This window comes from Sturnira hondurensis, unplaced genomic scaffold, assembly GCF_014824575.4.
Source record: "Sturnira hondurensis isolate 20B ecotype Veracruz unplaced genomic scaffold, ASM1482457v3 Scaffold0019433, whole genome shotgun sequence".
Lineage (NCBI taxonomy): Eukaryota > Metazoa > Chordata > Mammalia > Chiroptera > Phyllostomidae > Sturnira > Sturnira hondurensis.
The window spans coordinates 959,159-985,107 of record NW_028092064.1 but is presented as its reverse complement, the minus strand read 5'-3'; the positions used below and the strand labels follow the sequence as shown (position 1 = coordinate 985,107).

Genomic DNA, 25,949 nt, shown 5'->3' with positions numbered 1-25,949 from the left:
ATCTTTCGAAAATACAGTCTGTCACAGTTGTCCCTTGGCCACAACAATTCATAGTTCTCCCAAATGAAAAATACACCCTGACCCCCTATAGCCCCAAACTCTAGGATCTTGTCATACAAATCAAGTCCAGGTACAGATGCAATTACAAGTGCAATTTCTTGGGTACAGTTCCTCCAGTATGGTTCCTCTTTCTGAGCTCCTGTAAACTACAGAGACAGGTTATATGCTCCTACACCTCAGTATGTAAAATAGGGATAGAGGGACAGGATAACCACAATAGACTTCCATTCAAAAAGAGGGAGAAGGGGTGGCAATATAGTAATTACTGGTCCATTGCAACTCTGAAATCTACCCAGATGCCTGTCTTATTTCCTCAATTTGTGTCCAGTACTTCTCCCTGGTAATGATTTGCCATGGCTTTTGACTCCGTACTCTGGACTTTTGGTTCCACTTTCTGAATTGTACTTTCATTTCCACAAAATACAGCTCCAGTTTACAGCTGAGCAGCTTTCTTAGCTTCCTGCCCATAGAGTCTGGGGGTCCAAAGGCCACTTTTTATTCTGTATTATCTTCATCCTCTTAAAAAGTGATGGCTTTTCTATTAACTGTATTGGGTTTTACTCCAATAAACAAAATCTATACCCACAAGCCTTGAGACAAGTCCTTCTCTATTTGGATCTCCCCAGGAGGCTGCTGTGGGACAAAACCCTTAAGATCCCTGGCCTTTGGTCTAAGAGTCTATGAGGCTCCACCTTGAAATCTTTCTGAGGTCTTAACAAAGGGTTCATCTTTACCCTAAGGCCCCATTTCCCTGGGAGCACTCTAAATTTGACCTTTGTCTTGAGACACTTTCTTTGAGTACTTTTTGCTGGTTGGAAAACATGTCCTGAACTCTCAATATTTCCTCTAAATTCTACTTGAAAGCAAACTCGTTCATTCTTTAGTTCATCCCTCTCACATTTTACTGTAGGCAGTTAGAAAAAGACAGGCAGCCCAGAAATCTCCGTAACTAGATCATCACATTCTTCAGGTACATTCCCTACTTTTCACATCACTAAAGGTGTCGTTATACAGCAAGGGTCCACTTATCTCCAGTTTCCAATAACATTTTCCTCATTCTTTTAAGCCTTCATTGACAGTCTCCTTCAGGCCCATCAGAATTCCACTAAGTCTCCTCACTGTCCTTCCAGTCACTGCCTGCTGCCTGGGCTTAAACCAATGACACTGGTTTTAGGTTTTTGTTCCTGCCACACCTTGCTCGTGGTAACGAATTCTGCTGCAGTCATCTACTGATGCATAATAAACCACACCAAATTGAGTGGCCTAAAAAGTTACTATTATGTTCATGGGTTTAGTCAGGAATCACACAGAGTGCAGCCAAGATGGCTTCTCTCTACTCCATGAGGCAGGGGCCTAATTTTGCAGGACTTTTATGGCTGAGGTTGACTCAAATGGTTGGGGATGGAATCACCTGGAGCTTCTTCACTCACATGTCAGGCAGCTAGACTGTCACAACTTAAAGACCAGGCTTGTGGCTGAGCTTCTTACCACATGGCATCTGGTTAGTAGGAGAGGGTGTCCTGAGACGGGATGTCCGAAAAATGAGTTCCCAGAGAGCAAGACGGAATCGACGTGGCCTCTTGTGACCCAGCCTTGAAAGTCACATAGTGTTACTTCTATCGTATTCTATTCGAGGGGAGGGAACGACATAGATCCCACTTCTCGAAGACAGAGTGTCAAAGAATATGGCATTCTGTTTTAAAACCACTATCAAAGACAAAAAGAACCCCAAGACTACGGGTGAGAACCCGAAGGTCAGATCACTAGATGACTGCCATTGGCAGGAACAGAGACCAAATAATACAGATGAAGCAGATCAGAAGATCCTGGGAGAGACTTCTTTAAGAAGATAGAATAGAATGAATACATACAGATATTAATGTACTCTTTCATCAAAGTCCTGGTAGTTAATGAATAATTCATTTTAAAAGGGTAGCTAAGGAAAGTCTTAAAAAGAGAACACTTATAAGACACATGGACAAGGTTAAGGGAAAGTACTTTCTTAGGGTTAGCAACTGGTTTCTTTAATCTAGAAAGAACAGGGACCATTGAACACCAACTGCCACTTTCAGCAGAGGGACAGAGCTGACGCAAATGCAGCACGACAAACTGGTGGGGAGAGAAACACACTCCAACCTCACGCCCTCTTCTGCCCTTCAGTCTCTTGCCAATACCTGCCCCTGGCTTCAACCCCAATGGCAGCCACAGCACAAGGGAAATCCGTGGATTCGAGTTCATGCCGATCAGTTCTCCAGAGAAGAGAAATGTGGAGAGTGGATCTGTGGGGGCAAATGGAAGACAACACAGTACTAAAAGGAAATTTACTCAGTTGGGTAGAGTTTGAAGAAGAATTGGTGATAATTTTATAGGAAAGTAATCAAACAAGAAAAAAAGAAAGACAACCCTGGGGTGAGAAGGTTGTGCAACATAATTCAGTGTCAACAATGTTTATATACTTATAAAACATAAACACTGAATACTGATATAACCAAAATCTTTTTGGGGGGATTTTATTTGTTTATTTTTAGAGAGAGGAGAAGGGAAGGAGAAAGACTGGGAGAGAAACATCAATGTGTGGTTACCTCTTATGTATCCATACTGGGGACCTGGCCTGCAACCCAGGCATGTGCCCTGACTGGGAATCAAACCAACTACCCTTTGCTTCACAGGCTGGTGCTCAATCCACTGAGCTACACCAGCCAGGGCGAACCAAAATCTTGATTAAGTATATTAGAAAGTTGGGGGGGCGCTTAGCAAGACTACGTATGTGTGGTAAAGTGTGTTAAGGAAGTTAGATTTACCTCTTAGACAGTGGGAAGGCAATAGATAATGCCTGAAATTGCAAAAATCAAGTAGCAACATAAGCAAGTAATTTCGAGATTGACAAATAAATGCCAAACAAATCACTCTAAGGAGTTGAAAGTGGTTACCTCTGAGGAATGGGAAACAACAATGAGAGTTGGGGGCATGCTATTTTTTTTAAAAAAATCTCACAGAACTATTTTAGCCTTTAAATTGTATGCATGTATAACTTTGATTTTTTAAAAAAGTCAGGAAAAGAATACTCAACTTAGAGGGCCACCTGCTCTGTGAAACCTTCCCTGACCCTCAAACTGGATTAAGTCATCTTTCCTCTGGACATTCCTACTGTTAGCACCTGAACCTCCGGTTAGCTCAAATTACAAGTAATTTAATTACTGGCTCATTTGACTGTGAGTAGCCTGAAGGTAGTAGGGACCACATCTTATTAATCATTGTTTCTCAGCACCTGCCAAACCCAGGCACATAAGGGATATGTAAGAAATATTTCCTGAATTGAATGATCTCAGTTGATGGCACCGACAACCTACCAGTAGTAACACAGGATAGAACACTTCTATGACCAAACTGTCTTTCTAACCCCTCACTGACACATCTTCCTGAGCTCTATTACCTCACTGTTACACACTATTTGTGTCCCCCTCAAAATTTATATGTCGAAGTGTCCAAGGTGGGCGTATTTGGATGTGGGGCCTTTGGGAGGTAATTAGGTCATGAGGGTGGAGCCCTGGTGAATCCATTAGTTCCTTATAAGAAAGACTCAGGGGACACTTGCCTCTTCTGCCATGAGAGTATACAGTAAAAAACAGCCACTTGGGAAACGGGAAGCAGGTCTCAACAGGCTCAGAATATGCCAGAGCCTTGGTCTTGAATTTCCAGGCTCCATAACTGTGAGGAACAAATTTCTGTTCTTTGTAGCCCACCCAGTTGGCAACAGTTGGTTATGGCAGCTCGAACAGCCCGAAGCACTGACTGTGGCCCTTCCGTCACTCTCCGGGCACACCAAGCCTCTGCGCCCCTGCACACGCGGCTCGCTCGGCTGGAGACGCCCTCCCTGTTGAGTTCCCATTCTCCCACTGTTCATCTTCCAAGGACCACTTGAAGTATTACAACCTCTTCCATGGAGCTTTCCTCAAAATTTGTAGTCAGAATAAATCTCTCCTTGCACTTATCCCAAAGTATGCTTTGTGAAATTCTACTTGGCACTTATTTAATAGCATCTTAATAATTATACCCTGGCTGGGTAGCTCATTTGGTTAGAGCATAGTCCCGATATGCCAAGGTTGCAGACTCAATCCCCAGTCAGGGAACATATAAGAATCAACCAATGAACCCATAAATGGGCTGAACAACGAATTGATGTCTCTCTCTCTCTCAAAAGTCACTAAAGAGATAATTATGATTATGCTCACATCTGATTTTCTCCCAGAGTTCATAAATTCCTCAAGTTCAACTGGCTCATTCATCTCATACCCTTCACCAGCATGGTGTCTAGCATACAGCAGGCCCACAAATACTGTGGAATTATAGTGCTTTTCTATCATGTAAACTGCCATTATTTCTGCCCCCCTGAGAATGACAGTGAACCCTTGAGGACCATGTTTGGTACAGGGATTAGCATATATATATAATAGCTATTTAATAGGTACTGAATTTTAAAAATTAAAAGAAGTCCACATAGTAAACTTTATTTCTCAGACTTCACAAGGTTCTTTTACTCTGCCTTTCCTCTTATTTCCACATAATTGAGACTTCCACAAACTGGGCCCGTCCTAATCGTCTATTTCCTGTTTGTTGCTTTGCAACATGTACTGGTTTCCACAAGTCAAGTTAGACTTCTTTATGACTCCTTGCAGTGCATGGCATTTTCTACTTCTGCTAATATAATTATATTTCACTAGAATGAAAGTTCAAAAATACTTTCTCTTACAATAAGAGTAGATTAGGTAATTCAGACTCACCCTCCTAGCTAAGAAAAACTGGATGAATTATTAAAAGCATCTGTGTGAAGCCACCAGGGCAAATGAAGAACGACAAGGCCAAGTTATAAGAGGAGAAAACACAAAGAGGAGGATCTATGTATTAAATTCAAGGGATTCCACAAAATTGAATATGAAAAAAATCAATTTTTAGTTTTACTAATCTTGAACTAGAATTTAGTATTTCCTTCAATTATGAATGTAAATATAGAATTAGCAGTACCAGTGATTTTTTAAACAATAGAAATCTCAGATATTTTCATATTACATTAAAGTTGCTTGAGGTATCTTATAGTATCATTTATATTTACTACTACTTCCCCAAATAATGTATTACTGCACCTACTACTAGTTCCAGGGACCTCTGCCGGTCATGAAAGAGCTGATAGATTGTGCAGGTAATAATTTTGAATTAAAGTTAAGTTCCTGAGTTTTCAAATGACTCTTCATGCTTGGTAGTAAAATACCTAGAATTCAGGACTCACCCACACTAAGGACAGGGACTCTGGTAAATCTTTGGCTCTAGGTGGCACTCTGAAAAGCTAGAGCTGGAAAGAGACCAGCCCTAGCTGAGACCTACACCTAGCTTCAAACGATTTCAGTCCCTGATTAGACTGAGGTAAGCCAGATTGCTACTGCGCAGGCCATCTGCCAGAAGTGAATGTAAATCCCCTCTGAAAAAAGAGAACATTATTCTAAGCCTCACATTACCGCTATAATTTTTCATATACAATGTATAGCTCTCAACTAAAGGCAGAAAAAAAGTATACCACCAGATAAGACAATAGAGTAAAAAAACCAAGAGATAACATAGACAATAGACACAGACCCCTGGAGAATCCAGATAATAAATTGTGGACTTTTTAAAAATTATACTTTACTATGTTCAAGCAAATGAAAGATAAAATCTAATAAAGAAACCATAAAAAAAAGAACTGAATGATAATTCTTGAACTAAAAAATACAGTAATTGGAAGGCTATATACACTGTACAATTCCAACTATATAACATCCTTGAAAAAGCAAAACTATGAAGAAAACAGAGGTTGGGGTGAGGGTTAGGGATAAACAGGCAGAGCACAGAGGATTTTGGGTCAGTGAAAATACTCTGCATGATACTATAGTGAGGAATACATGTCATTACATCAAGAGTGAGGCCCAGGGCAAATTATGGACTTCAGACGATAATGATGTGTCAGTGTAGGTTATCAACAGTACCAAATGTATTACTCTGGTGAGGGGTGTTGGTGATGAGGAAGGCTATGCATATTTGGGGTCAGGGAAAATATGGCAAATCTCTACCATTCTCTCAATATTGCTGTGAACCTAAAACTACTTTTTAAAAAAGTCTTTAAAAAAAACAAAGCATACTTAAACTACATAAAGTTTTCACAATAAACTATAGAAAGTAAAGCTAACTAACGTCCTCTTTGTTTCTGGGAATAAAAAGAAGAATGAAGTACTGTGGGGGCAATACTAAGAAAAGTATGAGAAACACTAGGAAATAAACCCTAAGTTTTCTTCAAGCTAACTTTTAATCATTCAGTTTCCCCAGCTTGCAATTTCTATTTTTTTCTTCTTTTATGTTTACAACAGACTGATTAAAAGATACAAAACACAAACAAACAATAATTAGAAGTAAGAACTCGGTTGATGGGTTTAATAGCAAATCAGACATAAATGAAAAGAGAATTAATGAACTGGAAAATTGGTTAAAAATATCCAGAATGAAGCATAAAAGACAAACAACAGACATTACAGAAAAGTACATAAGAGTCAGAGGGTATCATGAAAAATCCTAATGTTTATGTCATTGAAATCCCAGTAGTGAAGATAGTGGAAAAGAAGTAAAATTGAAAAGCTAAAAACTGAGAACTTGCCAAAACTGATAAAAGGCATCAAGTTTTTGATTCAAGAAGCACTAAGACTCCCAAATAGTTTGAATATAAAGAAAAGCAAACTGAGGCACATGATAGTAAAACTACCAAAAAGAGAAGATCAAGAAGAAATATCCAAAAAGTAGCCAGAGATAAAGGACAGATTATTTCCAAAGGTGTATGAACAAGACTGATAGCTGACAGCTCAACAGAAACAGTGGAACCCAGAAGCTAATGGAATGGTATATACTAAGCGCTAGAAGATAATAACTGTCACCCTGGCTAGTGTACAGCTCAGTGGATTGAGGCGGGCCTGCGAACTAAGGGATCGCAGTTCGATTCCCAGTCAGGGCACATGCCTGGGTTGCAGGCCAGTTCCCAGCGGGAGACGCACAAGAGGTAACCATACACTGATATTTATCTCCCTCTCTCCTTCCCTTCCCCTCTAAAGATAAATAAATGAAATCTGAAAAAAAAAAAACCTGTCAACCCAGAATTTTTAAAAGAAGAAACTGCTCTTCAAAATGAAGGTTTATAAATGTTCAATAGTTTTCAATTAATAATTTCATGATTTTCATAATTATGCTATGGTTATAGAAGATGTTAACATTAGTGGAAGCTAGGTAAAAGTGATATGGGATTTCTATTATTTTTGCAACTTTTTTCTAAGTCTAAAATTATTACAAGAGGAAAGAGGGGGAAAGCTAGTTCAGAATGAACGCTCCATGAAGGTTGGGATTCCTTGTCTGTTTTGTTCACTGCTGAATCCCCTAGTGTCTAGAACACTAACAGAAAGGCACTCAGTAAATATTTGTTGAATGAACGAACAACAGTGGCAGTAGCTTTCACTAATTCAACATAGTATATCTTAGGTAGACGTTAAGCACTTGACATTCATTATCTCATTTAATCCTTCCAACAATTGGATGACACGGAACTTCATATTTTACATATGACTCCACTTTACAGATGAGGCTCTGCAACCTGCTCAAGGTCACACATTAGTAAGTAGTGGGCCTGACTCCAATGTCTGTGTTCTTAGCCACTATGCTACAGCACTTTCATGTCGCATATAAATACTCCTCCTTTCTTTTTGGCCCCTCCAAATTCTACTCACCTTTCCAGATTGCATTAGTTAGTCAGTACTCTCCAGAGAAACAGAACCAACAGTATACATATAGTTATATATAGGAGGAGATTTAGCTTATGCGATTATGGATTTGGCTTTTGTGATTATGGAGGCCAAGAGTCCCACAATCTGCCATCTGCAATCTGGAGAAGCAGAAAAGTTGGTGGTGTGATGCAATATAAGTCTGAAGGCCCAAGAGCCAAGGAAACTAGTGTTGTAAATCCCAGCCCAAGTCCAAAAGCCCAAGAATGGAGGTGGAGGGAGGGTCAATGACGTGAGTTGTAGTCCAAGCTCAAAGGCCCAACGCACAGGAGTGCTGATGTCTCAAGGAAGAAGAAAATGGATGTCCAAGCTCAAGAAAAAAAGAGCAAATTCACGCTTCCTCCATCTTTCTGTCCTAGTTGGGCTCTTAATGAATTGGATGATGTCCACCCACATTGGCGAGGGCAACCTTCTTTACTCAATCCACCACTTGAAATGCTAATCTCTTCTGAAAACACCCTCACAGACACACCTAGAAATAATGTTCTACCAGCTGTCTGGGCACACGTTAGCCTGGTCAAGTTGACACAAAAAATTAACCATCACACATGTCGAAACATCCTCCTCCACATATAATGACTTATTTAATTACTTTAGTACCAATTATTTCTTCTTACTCTCAGAGCACAACGTAATGCCATTATACAAGGTCTTCACCTGCTGTCTAATTGTTCATTAGTCAGTAAACGTTACCTCCACACCTAGATGGTAGAGCCCACACACACCTAGCTATGCAGTATGACCTGACGGACCACCATGCACTTTGTCAGTGACCAAAGTGTCATTACTATGCAGCACATGGCGGTGATGTCCTTTCCACAGGCTCATCCAAATACCCTCTTAAGTTTCCACTAATACTACTCTAGTAATTTCATTACAAACACTATTTCTAAAGTGACAATAGGCAGCTCAGGCCAGGTTCCCTGAAAGCAGAGCCGAGACACGGGTTTTGGTGCCCGTAACTGACGGAAGGGGTGCTCTGGGAAGAGTGACATAAGCAGGATGGGATGGGAGGAGGATTCGGGTTCGGCCTGATTGCAGGGTGAGCTGTGGGGCATGAATTGCACCTCCACAGCAGTCCCATTTCGAGACAAGGGGACCAGTTCTTTTAATGCCCGCGTGTCAGTCAGTCGTTGGCTACCTGAGGCCTTCATGGTGGTGGGGAGGTGTCAAGAGCTCCTGATTGGCTGAGACTGATTTTCTGGAGAAGGTGTGCTGAAGAAATAGGGACTAATAGGGCTCCAGTAGGAAATTAAGGATTGACATCCTTAATATCAACTACTTTGCTCCAACCTCATGATCACCAAATATGAGAAAGAAGTCATATTAATCCCTTAGACACTTGTTTGAAACTCACTGTAATGAGTTTTTGAACTACATTAAACACACACACACACATTTGTTTCCAATGATGCTGCAGCCTTCCTATTACTACGAGGTCTCAGAGCTTGTCTGCCACTTGGCTTTATTGAGCTTAGAATGCAGTGCCTTATATTTGCAAATATACCTTTGGTAAAGTGTGCTCATCTTTAAAAAATAAAAAATAAGTGTTATCTCCTAAACCAGATTACATAATTTATAATCCTATTGATTTAGGCCACATTTGAAGCTTTGTAACAATACTTGATATGGTGGTAAATAGATTTAAAAAATTTTATCTGCCCCTGGCTGGTGTAGCTCAATGGATTGAGCACTGGCCTGTGAAGCAAAGGGTTGCTGGTTTGATTCCCAGTCAGGGCACATGCCTGGGTTGTAGGCCAGGTCCCCAGTGGGGGACACATGAGAGGCAACCACACATTGATGTTTCTCTACCACTCTCCTTCCCTTCCCCTCTCTCTGAAAATAAATAAATAAATAAATAAAATCTTTAAAAAAATATTTTATCTAGAAAAACTATGCAAGAAACAGGGTTTGGGGAATACGTTAAAGATCAGGCCTATAGGGTTTAATATTCTAAACATTAAGTATGACTGAAAAATACTACCTTAAAAAGGTGGTTTTTACATAAAACTTTTGATAATACCTTTTTTCTCTATGGGAAGTTCAGGGCAATTTGGCACAGCAGTATAACTCTCGGGGTTAAACCCCCTGAGAGGGCACGAATGCTGCGTAGAAGGTGAAGTAGGAGAGTGTGCAGATGAACAATTATCCCCACACATGTAAACTGCAGCTTGTGTGGCGTAAATATACTCCCCCGGCCTGGAACCGCCTGTGTAACGTTCTCTCTTTGGGCTCTGTGGTTTCTCAATACATTCCAACTGTTTGGAGGCTGGAACTTGGCTCGGCAAGCACAGATAAACAGCTTCCTGGAGCAGGTTGCCAGCACGAGGAGCAATGACCTCAGCAGAGAATGTCTGCTTTTCATTACCCTGAGCACATCACTGCAGCGCTAGAACTAAGGGTGGGAACAATACAAGTTAGCTAGACATGACTGGCCCGGGTCTCCCATACCACTTGAATTTTTTAATGTTGGCTGCCAGAGAAAAGGGGGTATAGACAAAAAGTGAGAAAATGGCTTATAGGTGGAGGGGAGGGGGACAGAAAAGCTTTCTTAGGCTATTCTCTGAATGTTGAGTGAATTAAATGATGAGTGAATTGGATAACACCAAATGGCTAATAGCTGACCTGGAAATCATCAAAGACTTTTACTCTGCAAAAAAATACACAAAATGGAAGATAAGCAAAAGGTGTTACAGAAAACAAGAGAGACCAAAAATTCCTCAAGATTTTCAACTCTGATACCATTTAAAGAGAAAGAAGAGGACGACTATCACTTCCTAAGACGTCCGTGAGGTAGGAGGGAAGCAAAAATCCCGTAAAATGGGAGCTGAAGGGAAATGAAATACAATGGAAATGAATTATATCTACCTAGACTTTGTACACGTCATTTTGCCTGATTTACACAACTGTATGAGATAGGTATTAATCCTAGCAACGATCTTGACTTGCAAAATATAACGTAAGGCCATTCGCAAAGGCATCTGTTGTTAACGTTATTCAATGATAAAGGGATGAATTTAAGGCTGCTCCTATGGCCACCTCGGAAACAGAACTGCCGCTGCCACCCCAGAACTCAACAACCCTAGATCAACGTGTCCTAAAATAAATGTACATGCTCATGACATTTTCTGATAAGACAGTTTCCACTGTGCTGGTCAGAAGTGCATCTGATAGTCGAAGAAAGGAATCACAGTTACGGCCTCAGGCAGGAAATTAGTTGAACATGACCCCTCTTGAGGGACCCTGAGAAACAATTTGTTTTGTGAGGAAGTCACTGACTGCAAAGATGCACCTGCCACGGAGCTGGAAGCCGAGAGACAGACAAACATCTTCGCAGATCATAGGAACAGAGAGAAGATTCATTTGACTTTCATTGCATTTTCTCAGGGAAGAAGAACCTTTGTGTGGCTGCCAAAATCCTAACTGTCCCTCCTCCTTCCCCTCTACCCCTGCCGCCCCCATGCCGGTTCATTAAAACCTTCTGGTTAAAGGTGCCAGATTGTGTCATTCTTTCCTGCTCTCGTGCCAGGCCTGTGCTGCCAGCACCACAGATCTAGAGTTCTGAGCAAATCATGGAAGAAATTAAAAGCACTGATGAATTTAAATTGTTCTACTGTTGATGAAGCAAAGTTTTAAACTGTCAGAGCGGTGGTATGGGAAGGAATATTAGAGCTTGGATTAGGCCAAGTAAAGATCCTTTGTATTTCTTATAGATTAAAATAAATCAAGTAAATTCCCTGAGGGAAAACATTTCAATGTGAAGAATTACAACTAATTTTATACTAGCTCCCATATTAAAGCAGCTCCCATGAAAACAGAAACAGTATCACTGGGTCTTGAGAATACTTCAGGCAGGGATGGAGTTCCTACATCTCTTCCTAAAGAACAGTTTCACACCAGCTAAGTTTCTCTTAACTTGCAGAAGAGGGGGTGGGGAAGTGAGGTCTTTCCTGACAGGGGGAATCTGGGCCCAATTATTACTTCCATAACCTTTGACTCTGACTTCTAAGTGAGTCAGGGGACCAGTGGGCTGTGAAATGGCTTCCTCAGCTACCAGGTCAAGTGCTGCTGGATGGTTTCCTGTAATCAAAACATGAAGGGTCTGAAGGAGAGGGACGAATTCTAAGCAAATATGGAGCTTCTTACATCCTCAATGGACCTGGGTTTTTAAGCTTCAGAATAGATTTGGGTGACTCTAAACTCACCGCCATGTCTCGTTAGAGTCCTTTTGCTACAGAATACCTCTGGTAATCCAGAAAAGGACCAGAGCGCTCTACGGACTTCACAAACAACAGCTAACAGAAGATCCTGGGCCAGTAACAGTGAGGCTAGGACTGCTTTAGCTCAAGGCAAAATCTATTCCTGGCAATTATCTGAGTCTGTGAGAATCCAGATGCTGACAATGAGAAATGGGTAATTTTCTGTTACAATGTGTTAACTCCAGCTAAGAACGGAACTGTGGAAAAAAGATGAGGTGGGGGAGGAGAAGCATTACCCCCTTTGAAGAAGCCTGTAATAGAATTAGTCCCTATTTCTTTAGCACACCATATTTTGGCTCAATTTGACAACAATAAGTAGGGAAAACAAGGAGCAGAAATGGCCCAGAAAAGTCTCAAGTCCATCCCTCATTCAAAGCTGTGAGCCTGGAAATCAGTGAAGTCTGTTTTATTCTGATGTGTTTCTTGTTGCTCCAAATGTCCACTCCTCCGTTACCGTGAGCACAAGGAGAACCTAAAACAACACTACTTAAATGCTGGATGGTGGGTAATCCTTAGAAAAAAAATCTGCCCATTTTAGAACTGCAAGTCTACATGCTGATCACTTAGGAGAGAAGTGGGTCGTTTTTTCACAAGGTTTAGAGTACCTGTTTAAAAAAATAATAACACCTATTTTATAATCATGGATTGTTTTCATTAGCGTTATATTTTAAGGATTTAGTAATATGTACTATTGGAATCTACTTTTTAAGTCTACATTTCATAGATTTATCCTAATCAAAACAATAAAAAAGGAGTTTGATGTCAGTACCTTTCACAAGAGTATATATATTAAAAAAAGGTATGCAACTTCCCAAATGAATTCTGAAGATTAATATGAATCAGAGTAGACTTTTCTAAGAACTGACAAAGACATTCATCTCCATATTTATACCGTCTATTAGATAACAAAAAATTTTATTACCTTCACATATCATCTATAAGTGGTGATAAAGGAGGCCAATTGCCTGTAAGGCAGCTTTCTGTGATCACCACCTAGGATATTTCATTCTGAGTAGCAGCAAATAAAATCAATCAAATTATCGTTTTTGGACACAGAAAGCCTAGGTAATAAAGGTAGACAACGCAAAGGTGAGTCACCTGAGCTGAGCTAATTCACTGGCTCTCAGATGGGACGAGCCAGTCACTCCATGGGATAAGCCCTCAAACGCCACCTTCTCCTCCAGGAGGCCTTTCTGGACATGTTACACATCACATTACCCTAGTTATTTCCTTGTTATTTATCTTGTTACGGTAATCAGCTACGTGACTGGGGAATACTGTTCCAATACTTTTGTGTGCCTGAATTTCCTAATGTGTAAAATGTATGATGAGACTTAAAATGAGATAATGCATGTTATATGCTTAGAACAGTGCCTGGCACAGAGGAAGCCTATTAACTATTAGATGTTGTCGTCGTCATCATCAATCCGCTTCTTTACTGACTATTTCCTTTACTGAAACTTTAGGTTCATGAGGGTAATTATCTTATTTGTCTTGTTCACCACTATATCTTCACTGCCTAGGCACACAGGCACATAGTGAGGGCTCAAAAATAACTACTGAATGAATGTTGTCTCGCATTCTCACATCTCCTTAAAATAAACCATCAGTGAAGGTAATGCGTGTACTTGTCACTGAAACAGTCACCACAAAAACTTCCCAAGAAGCTACAATCATCATTTAAAAAACAAAAACCAAGACACTCATCACAAGAGCCCTCTCGGGCCCACCAACCGAGACCGCAGAGAACGGTTCTTTTCTATATTAGCATGTGGAGGCCCAGCTCCCCGATGCCACAGTGCTGTACCTATCAATTTAGCCCATAAAGAATGGTTCCCAATTCTGATAGGAATTCTCAGATTTCAGTCTGTTTTTCTCTCATCATTATTTTCCAATGTCTTAAAAAACCACAGTTCTCATTTTATCTTTGCCACAAAACCTGGTCACACTCTGCTGTGGTTTCTAAGTTACAGCTTCTCCGGCCTCATTTTCTTGGATGTACTTCTGCAGAGGTCCTGACCTGGGGCTGACACTTGGGTTATTCTTAGAGCGGCACCTAAGTATTAGTTCCTTTTACCTTTCGCTGGTTGAAAGACAACATTCAGAGGTAGAGGCTGCGTACAACAGAAAGAAAACCCTCTGAGATCTAGAATCCTCCTTTCGGGAGAGTGCAGAGGAATGTGCCCAAGGGGCTCACAGTCTACAGACACGCACGCACAGCACGGCTCAGCTACTCGGGCTTTACAGCTTATCCAGACTCGCTGGGACAATCACAGATTTGCTGGAAAACACCAGCAAGGGACAGCACAGGGCAAGGGCAAGCCGACCCAGGAGAGAAAATCAACAGAAAGCCCTTCTGCAAACAATTTTGAACAAACAATTTTGAAGGGTACTTCTATCATTGTTTAAAGGTAAACCAACCATCATTAAATTTATGAAAATCTCAATGTGTGAACTTGAAACTGAAAGACTGAAATGTTCAGTTAACATATTTTCTTTTAAATGCTTCCTGCCCTGGCTAGCGGGGCTCAGTTGCAGTGCCATCCCGTAACCAAAAGGTTGCGGGTTTGAGCCCCAGTCTAGGTGCGTATGGGAGGCAGCCAGTCGGTGCTTCTCTCCTTCCCTTTCTCTCTCTCTCTCTCTAAAAGCAATGAAAAAAAGTGTTCTCAGGTGAGTATTAAAAAGAAAATGCTTCCTATTGTTTACAGCCAGCTCCAATGATATCTCCCACCCCAAAAGGCCAATACTAAACATTAAAATGAAAATGAACTTTAGTTGCCAGACAAGACTATATAATAGTTCATAAGGGAAAATTCAAAGAATTTAGAAAGTATATCTAGAAGAAACCTCAAAATATTATCTGGTTAGTCCTGCAGCAACATTAGGCAGGAGAGTCACCTGGAGGCAGCGGAGGATGCTGCTTTGAACCACGGGTAAGATTTCGTTCCTAACTCTGTTACTTATTAGCTTGTGAACCTAAAGAAGCTATTTTAGCCCTGGCTGGTGTGGCGCAGTGGACTGAGTGCTGGACTATGAAGCAAAGGGTCACTAGCTCAATTCCCAGTCAGGGCACATGCCTGGGTTGCGGGCCAGGTTCCCAGTGGGGGGCACTTGAGAGGCAACCACATATTGATGTTTCTCTACTTCTCTTTCTCCTTTCCATCCCCTTTCTCTAAAAATATATAAACAAAATCTTTAAAAAAATAAATAAAATAAAGAAGCCATTTTAAGCCCTGGTTGGTGTGGTTCAGCACTGGTTGGTGTGGATTGAGCACCAGCCTGCAGACTGAAAGTTTACCACTGGAGGCACACGCCTGGTTTGTGTGGGCCAGGTTCCTGGTTGGGGGCCTGCGAGAGGCAACTGATCTATGTTTCTCTCCCCTTCTCCTTCCTTTCCCCTCTCTCTAAAATAAATAAATAAAATCTGAAAAAAAAAAGAAGCTATCTTGTTTCCTGGGTCTGTTTCCTCATCTATAAAATAGAGATAATATAACAATATCTACTTCAAGAATTATAGTGGCTGAACAATAAAAATTGCTTATTATAAAATAGAATTATTATATGATTACTAGCATGTAAGACTTTATTATACCCATTTCAGGGATGAGGTAACAGAAGCTCAGAAGGTTTCAGAAATTTGCTCAGGATTCTAGGGCAGGGACTTATGAGAATAAGGATCTCTGCTTCCTGGGGCTGTGTGTGCTCCTCCCACTTCATTACGGTTCTAGGAGACAATGAAAAAGAGGGTAAGAGAGAAGGCTTTTCACTAGACAAATAAAATTCACAAATCAAAGTAAAATCAGTAACCTCTACCATCTAGGTCTTAGCCACAAAATACTACTTCCTGTTCCATGAGACATCTATATCTTTCAAGTCTTTTTTTTTTTTAGGGTTTTTAGTTTTGATGCCAGTTCACTTCCCAAAGTAATCTGCCTTGGACCTGTATGATACCTTGGAGTCACAGAAGTGTCGGGTACATGCCACTCACACTGACGGTACGATTTTAGTTTCCTGAGGAGAAGAAACAACTAGCTTTGGCAACAAGCTTTCCATCAGTGCTGTGGAAAATGTTAAGTTTCTTCAATTGTGTATTGAAGAAATAAAAGCTATAATCAACAGCATTCTGAAAGTTGTGTGTTACCATTGATTTTCTAGAGCTCAGTATCCATTATACAGACCTGTGGGGTTTACTTTTGAGTGCTATACACAGGACACAGGCTCTTAAATGGCAAAGTATAGAGCTTTACCAAAAAGAATAAACAAAAAAGAGAAAACAAAAATATTCTTTATTGATAATAAGAGCAAGAATAAGAGTATAGTATGCAATAACTTAAAATATAGGTACAGCTGATGATTCAACATTTATCTAACATGTATTGTATGCTAAGCACTGTGCCAGGCACTGAGAATACAAAGATGAAGAAGAAAAGGTGCCTACCCTCAAGGAACTGGTGTAACAGGGAAAAGACTTTTAAAGCAGATGGATGTGGTGAGGGCGGCAGTGGGGGGCGGGGCGGGCGGTGAACGAAAAAAGCCAGGAAGAAGAATTGCCCCAGAAGAATCATATTTCGCTTGGCAAGGAGTCTCAAGAGTGCTGCTTCAGATTAAATGGCCTAGAAACTTAACCCCTAGGCTTGTCAGTTCTGTAAAAGCAAGCAAGGCTATTCAATCTCGCCTTTATTCCCTGCCTCGTTTGCTTCCCACACCATGAGGAAAGAGGTTCCTTTCCCTTCTCGACTTTATCCTCTTTACAAGACTGGAAGCAGGGACCAGCTCGGCTCCTGGAAAGCCTGTTTTTCCCAGAAACTTGAAATTCCAGTCCATAAGAAATCTAGATTTTATTTGCAAGACCTATTTTCAGCAAAAGAGTTTGGGAGAGGTGAGAATTCCCCTAAGAACAACCCAAGTTTAGGCCACGGGAATACCTGTCTGATCTCCAAGGAACCTCTGGAGAACAGAAAGGAAGGAATCTGTTTCCAGGAAGGATGGACTTGAGTTCACGATTCACCTTAAATAGAAGCCTGGAAGACGTGGCTCTTCCTTTCTTAGATTGCTCCCAATAAATTAGAACAAAAGGAAGGACTGATAATTATATAAATAACTATTTACATAATTATAAATAGTCAAATAATTATATAAATATGTAACAGCACACTGGTAACAAAAATGCTTTCATTTCTTTAGCAAATCCTTTTCGGATGACCAAGGTGTTTTAAACTGATTCTCTGATTCAGCCTAAAAACAGTTCTAGGATGCTAAAATAATAGTAGCCATTTTGACTTTTACACACTCCAAGCACACTTTACAAAGAAGCAAAACCCTTCGAAGATGTTATCTAAGAAAGATGCCCTGCCTCCAGAAATACTGTTAAATTAGGAGATTGACACAGCTTACTATAGAAAGAAAACTGCAAAGTAACATTATCCTAAACATTTCAATGAAAAAAGCCAGCCGTGAAAAACACAGGCTAACAGTACACTGACTAAAGGAAAGCAGAGTGAATATTCTGAATCACATGGAAGGTTAAAAATGATAAGAGGGACCTAAAGACACAGATCCACCAGATCAGACAAGCAGCTGCTGGGCTTCTGTAGTCATGACCATCGTGCTACGCGTCCCTGGACAAAACCAGGTGCTCCAAAGTCACCTTCCAAAACACGTCAGGGCGGCCCTGGGCCAGCCTATCAAACTGAGCATTTGCTGCCACTGCATACGCAGCACTGTCCTGCTGGACTCTTCCTGTACCTTGCCTTCCCCCAGGTGCCTCCTCTGGGCTCGCCCTATTTGCAAAGCATTCGTGTACTTACTATTCAGTGAAGAATCTGGCAATGCCATATTGGCTAATATCTTCTTTATTTTCTAGCAGCTGGCACACTGCATCCTCCATGTACGTGAGGACATGTCGCTGAGCTGCAAAAATGAGAAAGAGAGACAAGTGAAAGACAGACAAAAATATAAAAGTCCTCCCCATCCCAGTGGGAGGTCATGAAAGTCCATCAAGGTGCTGGCTCTCTCCTAGGAAGTGGACTGAAATTGGCCAACCAAACTTGTGGGCCCTGAGGGAGCTATGGTCCCAAAGGGTAGAATGGGACATGATGTAGTACATGACTCGGTGCCATCTGACTGGCTGTCAGTATTAGCATCAACCCTTCCTTTCAGTGATGAGGGTGAGCTGGAGAGGAGCTTTGGCACCAGTAAACAGATACACCTGGAAGTTCTTCCCACCTCCTTCCACCTGCTTCCAATTTCTGCAGGTCTCAGAAACTTATCCCAGGGAAGAGTGCCTAAAGCATAAATTATCTGATTGAAAAGAAAACTCAATTCTTTAATTAAAAAAAAGTCACTAAAAAATTCAAGGACCACGAAAACTGGTGTATAAGCTAGTAACCTCGGAAAAGAGTAAGACCATGAAATCTATGTTGCTCAATTTATCAGAAACTATGTTTTCCACATTTGTTGTGACTGGTAAATGTGCAAATTAATCACAGTCTTACCAGAAAGGATCTGAGTGTTAGTTAGAGTTAGAAAGGGATGGGTTTGAATCATGGCTCTTTGGTAGCTTACTCTTAGAGAGTTATTTAATCTGTACTTGTATGGAAACATAATTTAACTTTTTCTCAAAATATGGTCAGTTGTTGATCTGCAGCCCCCCTGTTGAATATAGATTTATAAGTTGGCACTACCCCAGACTTAGTAACCTTAAATTTCTAACTGGAGCTCCATAATTTTAAGAAGGACCCTTAGTCCTTCTTACGTAGGCAGAAGATTAAGAATCAGTGGTTTAAAACGTGAGCTCTGAAGTTCAGAGAGACCTGAGTTCTATTTTCAATTCCTAGCTGTGTGACCTTGAGCAAATTACTCACCAAGCCTATTTCCTCACTGTAAACAGTGGATAATACTACTATCTCTGTTTGGCCCTGGCTGGTGTGGCTCAGTGGATTGAGTGCTGGCCTGCAAACCAAAGGGTCACCTGTAAATAAAGTAAATTTTAAAAATCTTTGAAAAAAATACTATCACTATTAGTATACTATTACACTGTTATTAATGTAATAATAATACTGTTAGTACCTACATCACAGAATTATAAAAATTAAATAAGGTAATGTGTGTAAAATGCTTGAGTGTCTGGCTTGCTTGGTAATGTATTTTTTAAGAGTTTATTCATTTATTTTCAGAAAGAGGGGGAGGGAGGGAGAAAGAGAGGGACAGAAACATCGATTTGCGAGAGAAACATCAGCTGGTTGCCTCTCATGTACCCCCAACCGTGGACCTGGCTCACAACCTAGGTATGTGCCCTGACTGGGACTGGGACCTTTTGGTTCACAGGCTGGGGCTCAGTCCACTGAGCCACACCAGGTGGGGCTTGATAATGTATTTTCTTAAAATCCCATTTCAAAGGGCTGTTGAGGGGCTATTTCAGTAAACAGCACAGGCCAGAGCTTCTGATACAGCCTGTGCTCAACAAATTTTATCTGTAGGTATGACAATGGCGAATTTTATCTGTAGGTAGGACAATGGCGACTAGGCACATTTCACGTAAAAACTTCCAATTCAGCATTTTCCATTTACCATCCAAAAACATTTTTTAAAAAAAAATACAACTTTCTTTTGGAGCAGTGAGAATAAAAAACCCAAAAGTGATGACTAGCCTGACAAAACGCAATTCCACTAAACTGCTGCCAAGATGGCCATCTGCCTCTTTCACAGCTTTATCCCTCAAGAAAGTATGGAGTAATTACCTAAAATTAACAAAAATGAGTACTTCAAAAACATGATTCCTGAAGTCCTGGTGGTCCCGTAAATCTTACAAAGCAAATAAGTTTATCTACCCAAGCTGGGCTCCAGAGCGTCTTCTCGGAACAATGGTGACCTAGGGTTCTGCCCAGTTTGCACCAGCCTCCAGTCCACACGAACGAATGACTTGTTTACATTCTGTTACTTCTTCTGTTGATCTGAGTGCTTCCCAAAACTAACAACCATCAATCACTGCAAACATTCTCCAGCCCTCCACCCCCCAAAAGATGTGAAGACAAAATCAGTGCTTCACCAACAGTTCTTCCAACTGGAAAACTACTTCTCCAGGAAATGGCCAAACTGAGTGGAGCTGTGCGATAATACATGCAAAGTTCTGGTGTTAATTGTTTTATAATTAAATACATATTAAATTGGGAGGAAAAAAACGACCAAGCTAACATTAAAATCGGCTACATTTTCAACTCTGTATTCCCTTTTCCTTCTTCCACCCACTTACCCTGATCTTACAAGAGCATTCCTTGGGCTGTATGGGCATCTGTGACTTAGATCTATCTAAGTCTATCAAAGAATCTTTTTAATGGTAGAAATGAAAGAGCTATGCCCTACTTAGAAACAAATCATGCTGCTTTTCCTTAACTCCAAGGGTTGAAAGTCAATGTAAAAGCCCTTAACGAAGAAATGTTTTCAAAGTAATTAGAATAAAGTACTTTTGTACTCTTACAAAGACAGTGGGGGGAGAAAAAGAAAAATAAAGGACTATACCTGTTTAATATCATCTACCAACAAAATGCTTAGTGTTTAATATTACATATAATAATGATAATAATAGCTATCAAGTTTGAGCACCTGTGCAACTTACCAAACAATGTGCCAGATACTACACTAATTATTTTACACGCATTATTTTATTTGGTTTTCACAACAACCCTCTGATGCGTACTTTGATGACTTCCATTTTACAAACAGGAGAACTGAGATTTGTAGAATTAAAGTAACTCCCTCAAGACCACACAGCTAGTAAAAGAGAAGCCAAGACTCACACCAAAGTTTGCCTTGTACCAAGAACTCATGCTCTCAACACTACACCATACTGCCTCCTCACTGACATTTCATACTTAGTTTTGGAAGTACATAAGATCTTTACACACAGCACAAAGGCAGGGGTATATGTGCATAATAAAACCATCTGAGAGATGTGGTCCACTTGTTTCTATGTGAATTCACATGTGTATGTGTGTGGCGGGGGGTCCTGTCCCCACTTGCATAGATGTGCAAGCCAATCAACATTCGTATGAAGTTAGAACTTGTCCACCCCACCACAAAATATTCACCCATCCCTAGTTCACAAAGTGGAAACAGAAAGCCCTGGTGCTCTTTTCATCTGTGGGAGAAGAGAAGCTACAAAGAGGCAGCAGAGCCAGGGAAAGGTTCCTCCCTTCCAAGAATTTCACACAAGCCAGTGCGAAGAGCTCTCTTTAATTGCTGCTCCCTGGCGGTTTCCTTCACCTGCAGCTCTTATCAGTCTAATGTTCCCTCTGTGGTTAAGGGCACCACCCAACCCTGGAAAATCCTTGCAGTTTATCAAACTTCAATGAGACAGGAGTTCAAAGCTCTTGCCTGGCAATAAAGCATGGAGAATGTCGTTTTATATTATTTTTTTAATGCAAAGGAATAAGCTTTAATTTGTGTGAATGATTAAAGAATACAAACTGCACACCTGCACCCCTGGAGGGAAAGGATATCTAGGCACCTTAGCTGCCCTTTTGGAAAAGAAAAAACACTTCAGATTAGGTTTTTTTTCTTCTACTTTGCTGCAGCTTCCATACGACCAGAATTAAGTATATTTTCTAACATGTACCAAAAGGCTCTACTGTTCTGAATCCATACTTAAGGCCCAAGCATCCACATCTTGCTTAGATAGCATCACTGTTTGAGATAAGCACTTATAACTTCAACATGCTACGCTGAAAAATCAAAGTGAAATATGAGGAAACACTGGGTGATCTTTACATGAACCTCCCGAACGAACGCAGGTAACTGTGGATCAGAAACTTCCTGGCTCTGCCCTGGCCAGGTAGCTCAGTTAGTTGGAGTGCCGTCCAATGTGCCAAGGTTGTGGGTTTGATCCCCAGTCAGGGCACATGCAAGAACCACCCAATGAATGCAGAAACAGGTGGAACAGCAGACTGATGTTCCTGTCTCCCCCCTACCCTTTCCTCTCTCTGAAATAAAGAAATATAAGTTTAACCTGGCTGATGTAGCTCAGTGGATTGAGTGCAGGCCTGCTAACCACACAATCGTGGTCCGATTCCCAGTCAGGGCGCATGCCTGGGTTGCAGGCCAGTCCCCAGCAGGGGACTCACAAGAAGCACCCATACATTGATATTTCTCTCCTTCTCTCCTTCCCTTCCCCTCTAAAGATGAATAAATAAAATCTTTAAAAAAAGAAATATAAGTTAAAAAAAAAACAAAACTTCTTGGTTCTGTTGAATCGCCCCCTGCTGATCTCTTAATCTCTGTACCACAGACGCTCCTGCTATAAAATGGGTATGGCCCTGGCTTGTGTGGCTCAGTGACTGAGTGCTGGCCTGGGAACCAAAGGGTTGCTGGTTGGATTCCCAGTCAGGGCACGTGCCTGGGTTGCAGGCCAGGTCCTCGGTTGGGGACATGTGAGAAGCAACTGACTGATGTATCTCTTGCATATCGGTGTTTCTCTCCCCTCTTTTTCTCCCTCCCTTCCCATTTCTCTAAAAATAAATAAATAAATAAAATCTTTATAAAATGGGTACGATATTAAGAATAGCCCTGGCTGGTATAGCTCAGTGGATTGAGTGCGGGCCTGCGAACTAAGGGATCACGGTTCGATTCTCAGTCAGGGCACATGCCTGGGTTGCAGGCCAGTTCCTAGCATGGGACGCATGAGGGGCAACCATACATTGATATTTCTCTCCCTCTCTTCTTCCTTTCCCCTCTAGAGATAAATGAATAAAATCTTTAAAAAATAAGAATATGTCTAATAATAAACTCTTTTAGAAAAAAGTTACATATATATAAAAGGTAACATATTAATGATTACACTATTATTGCTATGTACTGATTCTACAGATTAAAATGACATGGCAACTTACTGCAATGGTTAAAAGCATGGGCTCTGGAGTCAGGCTGACCTCTATTTGATTTCTAGTTCTGGCAATTATTAACTGTGTGACTTTAAGCAAGTTACCTAATCTCTCCCTCTGCCCTTTTCTATAAAAATAGGGAATAACACTACCATCTAGAGTTGTAAATAAAATAATGTAATAATCTTAGCATAGTGCTTGGCACACAGTAAATGTGCAATAAATATTAGCTATTTTTATTACTGTCGTTATTATCAGTTGTTACTATGCACCCCTCCAGACACGGCAACACTCACCAGACAGTGGGGTTCCGACACTAATGGACACCAAGAGGCTCACCTGCTCTAGCCCTCTGTCAATTACTTAACTCCGTTCATCCAACCAAGGATATTTACAGATTATCTTCAAAAATTCCTGGGCTATATGGAACCCTGCACTTACAGTAATACACATAATCATACACCTATTTCTGCTATAGCCTTTAAACTTGTGGGAAACATTCACTTATTAACTGCTACTCAGGAAGCTCTCATTTATATGGGGAAAGTCCAAAACTATTTCTTTTTACTCCCTTCCAAGGCATAAATACCATCAAAGCATCAGCTGTTTGTTTTGCAATCGAATGATAAAGGGTCGCATCTGAAAATTTTTGCTCGAGGGACCCAGAATCTCCACCTACAACATTAGTTAGACCACTGTTGTTATTACTTAATACAGAGTTCCTAAACTAGAATAAGCGAGTCTCACAGGAAAAATATTCACATGAATTACTGTATGTGATACTAACAGATACACTCTATAGCAATAGCAGTTAGAGAAAAACATATATTCAGCTTTAAGTCTGACTTTTTCCTAAGGTGAAGGGATTAAGAAAAAAGCAAACCAACCTCACAGACACAGACAACAGCAGTATGATTACCAGAGAGAAGAGCAGATCGGGGGAGGTAGGAGAGGGTAGGAAATAAGTGGTGATGAAAGGAGACTTGACTTGGGGTGATGAACACACAATACAGTGGTGACGGTAGATACAGATGATGTAGTATGGAATTGTACACCCGAAACCTATGTAATTCTATTAACCAATGTCACCCCAATAAGTTCAATAAAAAAGGAAAAAATCTAACTTTTTTCTCCCTTGCGAGAGTCCTTTCGAGACACATTTTGGTTTTTGAAGCCTCTGAGCTTCAGATGCTGGTTGGCACAAATAAACATTGAATTTAAATTAAGACTGTCCTCTGAGATAAGAAAATTATTGCCGTTAACCAACAACCTGTCATGTAAACTGTTAAGAAACTTCAAGTTCAATATCATTTATAAATCACTAATATGATTCAGTACTTGATCTTGTAAAGTATAAATAGATGGCTTAATGGCTTAAAAAATTAATAGACCTCTAAAATTAATTATTTACATTCTCTATCTTTACTGGTATGCCCTGATCTAGGGATACAGTATACTCTGGGGAAACATTTCATCACCCATACACAACCATCTTTGATCTTCGACCACACTACAGCAATTTCCTTTAACCAAAGGAGACGGGGAAATGAGGAAAACTAACATATGCAATCCTTATACAACCCAGTGAGGTAGGTAATAAACTTTTTTGAAGCTCAGAGAGGTTAAGGAAACTGCTCAAAGTCTTAATAAATGGCTGAGGTAGGATTCAAATTTAAATTGGACTCCAAAGCCCATGTGCTTCCACCACAACCCACTACCTCCCAAAAACAAAAATAAAAATAAGAAAATCTGAACACCTACAATGTACCCCATTTAACACTGTATCACCTAGAAATTGCTGGCCTTCCATTGTTAATACTAGAAAATAAGATTAAATTGGTAAATCAGTTGAAGTACCGGCATGATTTTTAAATTTTTAAAAAATGTTTATTTCTAATTACAAATGAAATTTTTTAAAGGTTTTATTTATTTTTAGAGAGAGGGGAAGGGAGGAAGAAAGAGAGGGAGAGAAACATCAATGTGTGGTTGCCCCTTGCTCACTCCCCACTGGGGACCTGGCCTGCAATCCAGGCATGTGCCCTGACTGGGAATTGAACCAGTAACCCTTTGGTTCGCAACCCTCGCTCAATCCACTGAGCTACACCAGCCAGGGCTAATTACACATGTAATTATTTTTAAAGATTCAAACAATACAGAAAAAGTTAGAAACCAATCCCAGTTCCGACTGAGTAACAGCATTCTAAGCACTTTATTGGTATTAATTTATTTAATTCTTAATGCAATGAGATGGCTATTTTTATCTCAATTTTATAGATAAAAAAGGAAGATTCATACCTGTAATTTATTTAAAGGTTAAAGGTCTACCTAGTAAGCAGCAGAGACAGGATTTGAATCCAGGCCTTTGGTCTGCACTACGTTTTCTGCAGCCCTTAAGGAGCTATGCAGCATGACATATGTCCAATGGACATGCCTAAGAACAAATTTAAAAATTAAGGAAAGGCCTTTTACATTAATAGTTAATCATAAAACAGAAAAACTAATATGTTGCTTTTGGGCATCCGAATCACCAAAGTGCTGCTATACAGCTAGTGAAACTCAAATACCAAAAGACAAGCCAGGGACAAACAAAGCATTACACATGTGTTACCATCACCTGTGACAACCAGAAAACCAGTGGTGACTAAAGATCTCTATGTAAAGTGGGAGATGAAAAGTGAGTTTACTTACCTCAACCAGCAGAGGTATTGTACAAGTTAACAGCTGTGCAAAGCTGAGGGCTTTGGCATTCAAACGGTCTCTAGTCAACCATTAATCCTTCCCTCCTCCTTCCTGAAACTGGTAATTTTTGATATTTTGGGGATGCCAATTCAGGCTAAGTGCTTAAATCTTACTGCTTCCATATTTCCAGCCTAAATCTCATAATACAGAATTAGTAGATTGGAGTCTTG

The 25,949-nt window shown here is 40.5% G+C and overlaps 1 protein-coding gene across 3 annotated transcripts in view; it reads right to left on the bottom strand.

The window, feature by feature from the left end:
* The window catches only part of CSTPP1 (centriolar satellite-associated tubulin polyglutamylase complex regulator 1), a 178,237-nt gene that overhangs the window by 124,751 nt on the left and 27,537 nt on the right, over positions 1-25,949 (bottom strand). For all 3 annotated transcript variants that reach the window (XR_005063921.1, XM_037028012.1, XM_037028011.1), the window contains exon 2: positions 17,974-18,076. Coding sequence is in view for 2 of the 3 variants with exons in the window: in XM_037028012.1 (XP_036883907.1) it covers positions 17,974-18,076 (103 nt within the window). In the remaining variant the exon portion in view is untranslated. The remainder of the gene's footprint in view (positions 1-17,973; positions 18,077-25,949) is intronic.